The 11,594-nt window shown below is 43.0% G+C and overlaps 1 protein-coding gene across 3 annotated transcripts in view; it reads left to right on the plus strand.

Annotated features, from left to right (window-relative positions):
* BEAN1 (brain expressed associated with NEDD4 1) overlaps positions 1 to 6,085 on the plus strand; it is a 68,496-nt gene extending 62,411 nt beyond the window's left edge. For all 3 annotated transcript variants that reach the window (XM_033940441.1, XM_033940440.1, XM_033940442.1), the window contains one exon: positions 3,103 to 6,085. In XM_033940441.1, coding sequence (XP_033796332.1) covers positions 3,103 to 3,445 — 343 coding nt within the window. In that variant the 3' untranslated portion in view covers positions 3,446 to 6,085. The remainder of the gene's footprint in view (positions 1 to 3,102) is intronic.
* The last annotated feature ends 5,509 nt before the right edge of the window (positions 6,086 to 11,594 follow it).

The following is an 11,594-nucleotide window of genomic DNA, read 5'->3' on the forward strand; positions in this document are numbered from 1 at the left end:
CTGTCTTCATCTGCACAAGCCTCAAACACTTTAAAATGATAACATAAGAACATAAGCAATGCCTCTGCGGGTCAGACCTGAGGTCCATCGTGCCCAGCAGTCCACTCACATGGCGGCCCAACAGGTCCAGGACCTGTGCAGTAATCCTCTATCTATACCCCTCTATCCCCTTTTCCAGCAGAAAATTGTCCAACCCTAGTACTGTACTCTGCCCTATTACGCCCTCTGGAAGCGCATTCCAGGTGTCCACCACACGTTGGGTAAAGAAGAACTTCCTAGCATTGGTTTTGAATCTGTCCCCTTTCAACTTTTCCGAATGCCCTCTTGTTCTTTTATTTTTCGAAAGTTTGAAGAATCTGCCCCTCTCGACTCTCTCTATGCCCTTCATGATCTTGTAAGTTTCAACTGTGCCATACCCACAGATTGAAAGGAATCTTTTTAAAAGCAGAGCCCTGTAAACCTGTTTGAAGGTACAGTACCTCTACTGAATAAACAAGGCCTCTTGAAATTATTTTCTGTGAGACGCCTGAGGATCAACCTATTTACATTAGCAGAGCAGTTGTTTGCTAGCTCAGTACCACTCCAGCCTCTGTCTGACCATTCATCATTAATGTGTCGTGTCCAGATGACCCAAACAGCAAAACATCCTTTGCAAAATGCAATTTGCAAAGGTCGTCATCTGGTAGTGAATTTGTATAGAGAACTTCGGATGTTACTAATGTAATTATTTTGAAATAAGAGCTACAAATCTCATTTGGATCTCAATTTCATTTTATACACAGATTGGTTTTCTCCGTCTAGTTTCTTATATTAGAGTAGATTTGGGGAGGTATCATGTGGTCAGGTTTGTCATAATGTTGACTCCTGCTTTGACTAGGCTGATGAAGCATTTTACTTGGATTTATCGACCTTCAGTAAATGGTGCTTATATCCCTAAACTCTCTCAAGGAGAATTAATAATATTCTAATGAATCTGACATTAGCGGAGCTGTCAGTCAAAATGATTTGATGTGGTAATTCCCCAAAAAATTGACAAGTGTGAAGTAACGAGATATTCATCTGTCCTTCATGGCCTGCAATTATTATTCTATCATTTTAGCCTTTTAAAAAAAAAAATAAATAACACAGAGTAACATTGAAAACATTTGAAAATAGACACTGCCTACAAAGTTGATTGGAAGGACAGAGCAAGAAGAATGGCATGACAGGGACAACTCTGTAACTGTGAATCTATAAACAGGTGCCTGGTCGGAGTCTATTCTAGAAATAAATTAAGGGGCCTATATCCCTAATCTAATCTAATCTGAATTTTATCCAGTACAGGTTCAAGACAATATTCAAGTTAAGAGGCCCATAGCAAAGCATGGTGAATAGTGGATACATCACTAGAGAATGACATGGGGACAAATTTTTCCCCGTCCCCGCAGGAACTCATTTTCCCATCCCGTCCCCGCAAGTTCTTTTCCTGTCCATACCCCATTCCTGCAAGCTCCGTCCTCATCTGCACAAGCCTCAAGCACTTTAAAATCATAAGTGTTTGAGGCTTGTGTGGATAAAGCTGAGCTTACAGTAACGGGACAGGAAGTGCGACAAAACATGAGGAGACGGGGTGGAGAAATTGAGTTCCTGCGGGGATGGGGACAAATTTGTCCCTGTGTCATTCTCTATACATGACATCAATGAGAAAGGAAACCCTGTGGTAAGGAGATAGGGAAGTAGGAGAAGGTAACGCCGCATAGAAGGGAGGGGAAAACAAACAGTGGCGGGGAAGGCAATCACAGGATTACAAATGGAGAAAGGGAGTGTAAACATGTGGGTCAGAAGTAGTAACAATCACAGATGACTTTTAGCATTGAAGGGGGGGGGGGTGGGCCTCAGTCACTGAGCAGTAAGGAATGTTCTCAGCCTTTTCCTGAAGGTGAGGTATCTTGACTCTGTCCTTATTGATGTGGGGAGGTTGTTCCAGTTTCTTGTTGCCATATAGCTGAATGGGGTATTGAATATCTGTGTGTACTTCACTCCCTTGGATGATGGAGGAGCAGTTGGTGCGTGTTGCTGATTCTGGATGATGTGAAGGATGACTTGGAGAACAAGTGGACTATTTGTTCAGGGGCACTGGTGTCAAGAGCATGGTAGATAATGCAGGACAGTTTAAACAAAATTTGAGCATCTGCAGGTAGCCAGTGAAGTTGGTAGAATATAGGTATTTACAGAACAGGATACCGCAGGGGGGGGTAGGAGAGATGCTCGACTATGGATGAGGATGGACGGATATGGAAGGAGAGAGGCTAGGCACATGAGATAGGGGGAGTGAGAGCATTAAGTTGCACCAGAGTGAGCTGAAGGTTTGCCTAGGGTGCCATAAACCCCTCGGGCCAACTCTCTATATATCATGCAGAAGGCGAAGGCCTCTATTTTAAAAGTATCTTCATACAGAAATAGCAGCATTTACAGTATACGTCACCCTGATCGAGTTAAGAATTTTACAAGCAAAAGATAAATGGTGCCCCCCCCCCCCCCCCGCCAAGGTATTCTCTGTGAAAAAAGAGAGGCAGCTGACAGAGAAAATACCATATTTGCCTCCTGGTTCACAAGCCCAATTGAAAACATGGTAAAAATGGGGTTCTTGTCTATGAGGGGACCAGACAGTGCCCATAAATCCCCAATCCAGGCCCCAGTTTCCCTTCTGATTGCTTTATCAAGGGATTTGACCTTGATTCCCAAATGGATTACAAGCAACAAGTAATTATACATATTAAGATTTAAAATATATATATATATATATATATCTTACATGTTATTGAATGAAGGAACAAATTGTACAACTATTGAACAAGCAAAGGCATATATTTATCAAAGTATTCAAATAGCTCCATTCCTCAATCAAATTAAAAAAAATAAAAAATACAAAGGAAGTCAAAATTATATCCAGCTCTATTAAATGAACCAAGCATAGTCTTTCAACATTCTGCAAAATCTTGTGTACCATTCAGTAGAATATTATGAGCTGCTTTTCCTTTCTGTCCATACAGTTTGCATAGTCACATAATCAGGTCTCATGTATGCAGAAGTGAAAGACGAAGTGTGTTTTTCTTTTTCCAGCTATGATGAATGTGTTGGGCCCCGAGCAACTCAAATTTACATCCCTACAGATGACCCTCCTCCATATTCGATGGCCGACCCTTGTAGGAATGCGTCATCGATGAGCATCAGCCTGGAAGAGATGACTCCAGGGGTTACAGAAAATGTCTTGGATGGTTCAGTCCAAGTGGAAGGGAGCCAACTGCCTCTCTCTTCCATTTCCTTCTCAACTGTCACATTTGGTGTCGCAACCCATTACAAGAATACTGCCACTAAACAAAGCAGATCTTTTCCTCTCATTCCACTGGATACACCCAAAAACTCAACTCCACAATCCCATGCTTCTTCCAATAGGATAATGTAAAAGATTGGGAACCCTTTGGCCTTTATCGTCAGAGAAGAATCGGAGTTCTTCCAAAAATCGTAAATGAAATAAGAAATATTGATGTTTTATATCTTTGAAAGGATGGCGTGACAAACCTTTTTTTTTTTTTTTTTTGGGAGGGGGGGGTTTCTACAACTTTTAAGTTTGATAAACATATCCCATAACACTACCAAATAATTGTAGCAACTGTTGTGTATTCTCTAAATATCACTGGTATTAAATGTGGATACCTGTTTCTCATGTGCACATATGGGAAAGTTTCACATACTCTTCAAGATGCATCATGAAACGATGAAAGGAGCTGATTGGGGTGATAAGGATTTCCTCAACAGATTTTGTTTTGGTTCACCTTTTACCAAGTCACTCAATGGTGTGGCAGAAATAAGCACATTAACATTTCTGATGGCCTTATACATTTCAAGAAAAGATGATCAACAGGAGCTAGAGAAATGTAGATTCTTGACCTTCGACTAGATATTTGCTATTACAATAGGGCTGTCAATATGGGCACATAAACGATGCTCCTCCTTGAGGTACCATGCTAAAGGATACTAGAGGATGGAAGCAAGAAAGTCCAGCCACACATTGTTTTCCTTCCCCTTGCCCCCTGGATCTCCCATTCCTGAGTGTGGATATTTTAACAGAGAGGTTGGGTCAGTTGCAGTGAGTTGTAGTTTCAGATTCTCAAGGAATGCAAGATCCATAGATGCAGTGGAGGTAAAACCAGTGGCTTACTTCTGTCCCATCACCTTATACTACAGTACATCTTCTATACCTGCTGGGCAGTGGCATAGGCAGACAGCCAATTTTGAGCGGGCAGACATTTTTTTCCCTCCCTCCTATTCCCCCTCCCCACAGCCTGGGAAGCAGCCTGTATTTCTCTCCTACTCCCCCCAACCTGTGCACAATGGTGTAACAGGGGTGAGTCGTCCAGGCGGTGGTGCCCCTCTCCCACCCTCTTCCCTGCCACACATGTGTTCGCCCCTTCCCCGTACCTTTCTATCTTTGGCGCGAGCAGCCAGGAAGTTGCATCACACGTCGGCGCTTACTAGGCACGGGTCCCGGAAGTGACATCAGAGCTGATGCAAGCAGTTACTTCATGGCTGCTCACACTGAAGTTAAAAAGGTACAGGGGGAGGGGAAGGAGCACATGGCAATGGGAGGAGTGGGAAGGGGTGCAGAGAGTAGGATGGATGACAGCGAGGAAGACCGCACCTGGGGTAGACCACACACCTCCCTTACTATGACACTGCCAGTGCAGAATTTCTATTTTTCTTCAGATCACGTGACAGCGGTTCCCACGTGCTGCTGCTGGCTGATTTGGAAGCCGCCTCTCCTACACAAAATGCAAACACGACAGAGGGAAGGCTTCTGGGTGAGCCGCCAGCAGCATGTAGGAGCCACTGCAGGCAGCCTGTGGCTTCTGAGTGGGCGGACCTGAGCTCACACTGGGTGGGCCAGGCCCCTCCCACCCTGTGACTATGCCTCTGCTTCTGGGGAAGTCGGCCCTGAAAAAGCTCTTGCAGTGACAACCTCCAATCTTCCATCCCTGCCATTACTTTTGGTGCACCATTGCCACATCTCCCTGGGATGACTGACAGTGGTGTCAACTGCAGTATGACAGCATATAAGCAGGGCACTGAGCCTCTGAAGCCCTGTGCGCTGCACTCGCAAAGTCCATCGGGTTCTGCTCCTTCCTTCCTGGGTAGGAAAGAGACTGATTGGACTTTCAAAGTACAGCACACAGAGGTTCAAAAGCTCTGCCCAGAGTTTCTTTCCTGCTTTATTTTTATTACCACTGCAACAAGTCCTGGAGATACAGGGGCAGTAAGATGGCGACAGGGGGTAGGGGGGTGGGCAAGAATAACGGCTCACCTAAGGTACCTAACATCCTAGCACCTCCCCTGCCCCAAAATTGGTTTGTTTGATATTCCCTTCCCCCCCCCCAAGAAAAAGATATTCCGCTTGCCCTGCTAGAGATTACAGCTTGATATTCATGCTAGCAAAAGGTAAGTTACTGTATTTTGTGGTATACCACATTGTATGAAATCTCTTATGATATATCGTGTGTGTTTTGAAGTCTTACCCTCTCTTTTACGAAACTGCGATAGCAGTTTCTAGTGCAGGGAGCTGCGCTGAATGGCCTACGCCGCTCCCGACGCGCATAGGAACTCAATGAGCATTGGGAGCAGCGCGAGCCATTCAGCACGGCTTCCCCGCGCTAGAAACTGCTATCGCAGTTTTGTAAAAGGAGGCCTTAGTGACAGCTGATAACAGAGCTGTTGGGAACAAAAAAAAAAAGTGTGAATACAGTATATGTAAAATTTAGGCTTCTTTTTTTAAAAAAATGAGATTTCAACTTGCTATAGTTTAGGAAGTACAAGTCTAAATAGAAAATGCAAGAATCTGAATTTAATTTTTAAATGTGATAGGAAGCTGAAGCTTAATACATTTACTAAGCTTCACTTGAAGTATTTTTAAACAATGTGCTAATGTATCTTTCAGCTATTTTAAACTTTCACAAACTTTACATTTAAGCTTATGACTTCTTTATGGCAATAGCAAATGACACAATGTAATTTAGCACATTAGACATTAAAACAATACAGCAAAACTTTATAGCAGCTAGTGTTAAAATTCTTGTTCTTTCCCTTTGAAAAATATGCACCGAGTTCAGCATATCATCTGACTGATTTCATGCATAGAGTACGGGCCAATGTTCAAAAGATCTAGGCACTTATGCCTGAATGCCTAGATTTATAATCCTATTTATTGGGTTTCTAAATTTAGGCACCTACAAAGTAGGGGGGGGCGGGGTGATCAAGGCTGATATGTCTAATCTTGCATGCTTAAATTTGCAAATCTGAGATATATGTACCTATAGATAATCAACTTTTTCTAGCAAACTTAGGGGCCCTTTTACTAAAGCTTAGCATGTGCTAACAGACATTAATGAATGCTACATGCTGTGTATCCTATTTTATACTTATGGACCACATGGCACTTACTGGGGAATTCTATAAAGTCTGCTTAAACTTAGGCACCTACATTGGAGCGCCTGGCTGATGTAGGCATCTAATTTACTCCCCCCAGCTTTTTTTTTTTTTTTTTTACAAAGGCACATTAGTGGCTGCCACACGACCAAAGCTCTTTAAATCTCTATGGGCTATGGGGAAATTACTGCAGCAACAGCCGCTAGCATGGCTTTGTAAAACAGGGGGTTAATAGACTTAATTGAAGCTGATAATTGACAATTAGCACCTTATAATTGATGTAAATTGCACTTAATTAGATGGTAGGCACCTAACTTGGGCCTAGATTCACTAAACTCACCTTTCTGATCCGATCCGTGGGCAATCCGTGGCCGAGACTTGTCGGGCGACCGATTCACTAAACAGTCCTCATGCAAATTATTTGATTGGAGGTACGCCCCACACCGTCTGTGCGGATCGCTGCAGATCGATCCAGACGCATGCGCAGACCGCACAAGCGAGGTCAAAACAAAGGGGAACGGGGGGGGGGGGTGGCTTCAGTTTTGAGTGGCCAGAATATGCCTTAGCCAGAACACGCTTCAGCCAGAACAGAACACACTTTAGCCAACACAGAACATGCTGCAGATGGAACAGAACATGCTTTTAACCCGTGGGTTAAAACCACAGGCTTGTACTGCAGAGAAGGGTGGCAGAGAGCAAGAGAGTTGGCAGAGCTTGCCTTCTTGTGCTTTTGCACATGGGAGATGTGTTTAAAATGTTTTATTTTTGTTTTAATAATGGAATTTCAGGGCGGCAGAGAGCAGGACACTCGGCAAGGATGTGAGCGACTGGTCCTCTGCAGTCACTTCTTTTGGGATCAGCCAGCCCAATTGATGTTCCTTCTTCTGTTTAGTGAATTGCTGCCTTCCTACTTTGCATGCCATTTTCCCTCACTTGCATGATCGGATCGGGTGGGAGGTTGGTCGGCCAGGAGGTTAGTGAATCGAGTTGGGGTCGGAGAAGGCTTGCAAAGCTTAGTGAATCTAGCCCTTGGTAGGTGCCTAGTCCAATGTGCCTACCACAAAGCAGGTGTGGTTAGAGGGCGGTTAATTGGCATGTTTGGTATATAGGTGCCTGTTTCAGGCACCTAACTTAGACGCAGGTATTAGGATACCTAGCCACACCAAAGGCCGTTTAGGTGAGCTAAGGATGATTCTATAGTATGCTTAGGAATTATATATAAAATTGGGCCTTTATTGCACACTTGTGTCTATTAGCGGGGGATGAACACAAAGGATCTAGAATCAGAAAATAATAGTAAATATTGAAGAACTAAGTCCAATACTGGGCAGACTTGCATGGTCTGTGCCTGTATAAGGCCATTTCATTGAGGATGGGTTAGAGAGGGCGTCAATGGCTGGAATGGTGTAGTTGGGTTGGAGTGAGCTTTGATGGAGACTTCAGTAGTTGAAACCCAAGCACAGTACCGGGTACAGCTTTGGATTCTTGCCCAGAAATAGCTAAGAAGAAAATTTTTTTTAAATTGAATCAGGTTGGGCAGACTGGATGAACCATTCGGGTCTTTATCTGCCGTCATCTACTATGTTACTATGTAAAAGGGACCCTTGCTGCTATCTCATAAGAATAGCCAAAACTGAACCAGCTTGTTTGGATCGACTCAACTGAGGTAGCACCCCCACCTTCTACAAATAGTGGTATTATCACTGCAGCACAGTATTGGCAGCTGTCATAGAGACATGTACTGTTTCATGCAGATAGTTGGGTGGTGGGAGAGGGTCACTGACAACAAGGGGAGTGTGTGTGGGCCATATTCTCATCCCTTTGGTGGTCATCTGGTCATTTGAATACCTTTATTGGCATTCTCTAAAGTTAAAAGGGGATAGATTCCACACAAACGTAAGGAAGTTCTTCTTCACCCAGAGAGTGGTGGAAAATTGAAATGCTCTTCCTGACGCTGTTATAAGGGAAAAGACCCTCCAGGGATTCAAGACAAAGTTAGACAAGTTCCTGCTGAACCGGAACATACGCAGGTAGGGTTGGTCTCAGTTAGGACACTGATCTTTGACCTAGGGGCTGCCGTGTGAGCAGACTTCTGGGCACGATGGACCACTGGTCTGACCCAGCAGCGACAATTCTTATGTTTTTATGTCTAGCCCACAATGTCCAAATTGCACCCTAGACATTTTGTAAAATGTTGATTATTACCATAAAACGTCCAAGTGCTAAGCCCGCCCTAATTCTACCCAAAACAAAATGCCCCCCTTAAGATTTAGATGCACTGGAGACAAAACGACCAGAAAGACATCAAGAAAGCTAATTTCAAAAGTGCCCAATTGGACATCCAAGTGCCAGTTTATGCCATCTTTTGGACATCTGTCTTTTTTGAAAATGAGCCCCATTGCCTCTTAAATCGGTATTCATTATCACATTAAAATAGGACAGCTTTTTCTGTGGCTCCATTTAGGTAGTAAACCCGGCTGCTTAAGGGCTGACTCTGCCCCCCATCCTTAACATAGCCAGCTTAGAGTTTGGCGCAAATCATGATATTTGGCGGTATTTAGCTAGCTAAGTGCCGCTGAATACTATCAGCTAGTTCTAACCAAGCAATTTAACTGCAGCCAGCTAAATTGCTTTAAATACGTATCAGGCCCTATGACCCTACATATGTTTAACTTAGGTGCTGGTGATGAGAAAAGAAGTCGCAAATACATAGTATCAAATTGTACGTTATAGTGTGAACGGTAAAATGCATCTCTAACTTGCATCTCTATTTATGTTCGGAATGCATGTGTAAGTTATATAACAATAGCACTTGCAAAAATAACCATTTAAAGTTACAAGAACATAAGAATTGCATTCGTTCTGGTTCAGCAGGAACTTGTCCAACCTTGTCTTGAATCCCTGGAGGGTGTTTTCCCTTATAACAGCCTCCGGAAGAGCGTTCCAGATTTCTACCACTCTCTGGGTGAAGAAGAACTTCCTTACATTTGTACAGAATCTATCCCCTTTTAATTTTAGAGAGTGCCCTCTCGTTCTCTCTACCTTGGAGAGGGTGAATAACCTGTCTTTATCTACTAAGTCTATTCCCTTCATTATCTTGAATGTTTCGATCATGTCCCCTCTCAGTCTCCTCTTTTCAAGGGAGAATAGGCCCAGCATACATGATGCATGCATGATGTTTCAAATCCTATATGCAAAAACTGCTGAACCGCTCATAAACTTATTTGTCAACTCTTAGGCTACGTCAACCAGAAAACTGAAATCCCTTCAACTACTGGATGGGCCATTTGGCCTTTATCTGCCATCAAGTTTCTATGTTACTACTCCCGTCTCCCAAAGGAGTTTAATACAAATGCGTATTTGACTCGCTCTTCACATATCTTGGCACCAAGACCTGGAACAACCTCCCGACTGACATCAAGATGGAAACATTCTCTAACAGATTCCCCCAAAAAACTCTCTTTGAAAGCATACACACCTTAGACAACTAACTCAAAATAATTAATACCACTAAACCTCACCCTCTACTCAAACGCTATACCAGTACGATCAAAGAACCTCCATTCTGTTCTCTATTACCCTATCCATAATTCTGACCTCCTCAAACTACTATAAAGTAGTATATTCATTCAGTAATTCAAAATATTGTAAGTCGCCTTGAACCTGTTTAGGCAAAGCGTGACTCCGAAATACCAGATTAGATTAGATCATATTTACCATATTTTATAACTTTTAGCATGCAATTTACATACATAGCAAAGGGATGTTCGCAGGAGGAGGAGCAGGGGCATGTCCAACATTTAGACACATAACTTAAAAAAATACTGTAGGTTACACGCTAAAGTGCTTTATTTACATGCTCTCTTTTATGCCTTGTACTGAAGTGGTCGTGTCTAAATGCAGGCACATAGAGGCCAGCTTACGAAACTATTTTATAATAGAATCTATAATAGAATGGATAGTATTTTATAATGGAATTAATAACACTGCACAACAAAGTTTTTGCTTCCTGAACACTGCTGGGTGTTTCTTATAGAATTTTGGGTGCTGATCATGAATATTACATCAAAAATTACCCATCACGTACCATTTCAGAGAAATCTTCAATTTTGTCGTGATTTTTTCTTATATTTGGATGCAAACAATTTTTTCTCCCATAAGTGTCTTATCAACAACGGTTTGTGCCGCCTGGGTATGTCCATGCATAAAATCTAGCCAGGTTGGAAGCTGTTTTATGGAAGATGACATCCTGGGCATGTCTGGGCAGGTCTGAACGAGCTTACGCTGTCTCACCATGCTATAATGGTGGCTTCCATACACCGATCCTGCTCATTTGGTTAATATAGATAGTCCGTGTGTGTATATAGTATCAGTATAGTAAAGTATAGTAGTATAGTAGCTGTAGCAATATAACAGTAAGTAAGCTTGATGCTATAGACGTTTTGGTGTCGGGCAATATGTCTCGTCGGTGTCGTAACAGCCGCGACACATTCTGCTATATCTGTGGGGAATATACACTTACGCCTCAGAGACGTTCGATGACTGCCCTTGTAAAGAAAGCCTATCATCTGTATTTTGGCTGCAAAATAGGTGATCAAGACAAGCAATGGGCGCCTCACATTTGCTGTGCGACATGTGCTGTTAGTCTGAGAGCCTGGCTCAGAGGTACTCGAAAGACGATGCCATTTGCTGTTCCGATGATATGGCGAGAACAGAAAGACCATGTGACGGACTGTTATTTCTGTTTGACTAATGTGTCTGGTTTCTCTGCCAAAAACAAGAAGTCAATTGAATATCCTAATCTGCCTTCAGCAATGAGACCCATGCCACATGATGACAGTCTTCCAGTTCCGAAACCACCAGAGGATTGGACCTTAGACGAACCAGATGAAGAAACTGCAGTGCAGGGTTCTAACAGTGACATTGACCCGGATTTTGAACCATCCTCATCAGGCGATCCACATCTGATAACACAGTCCGAATTGAACGATTTGGTCAGAGATTTGGGTCTGTCAAAAGCAAAAGCTGAGCTGCTAGGTTCGAGACTGCAGGAATGGTGTTTGCTATCACCAGGTACGAAAATTTCTGTGTTTCGAGACCGGCATCATGATATAACCAAATTTTTTGCACAAGTC

The sequence above is a fragment of the Geotrypetes seraphini genome, chromosome 4 (assembly GCF_902459505.1).
Source record: "Geotrypetes seraphini chromosome 4, aGeoSer1.1, whole genome shotgun sequence".
Taxonomy (NCBI): Eukaryota; Metazoa; Chordata; class Amphibia; order Gymnophiona; family Dermophiidae; genus Geotrypetes; species Geotrypetes seraphini.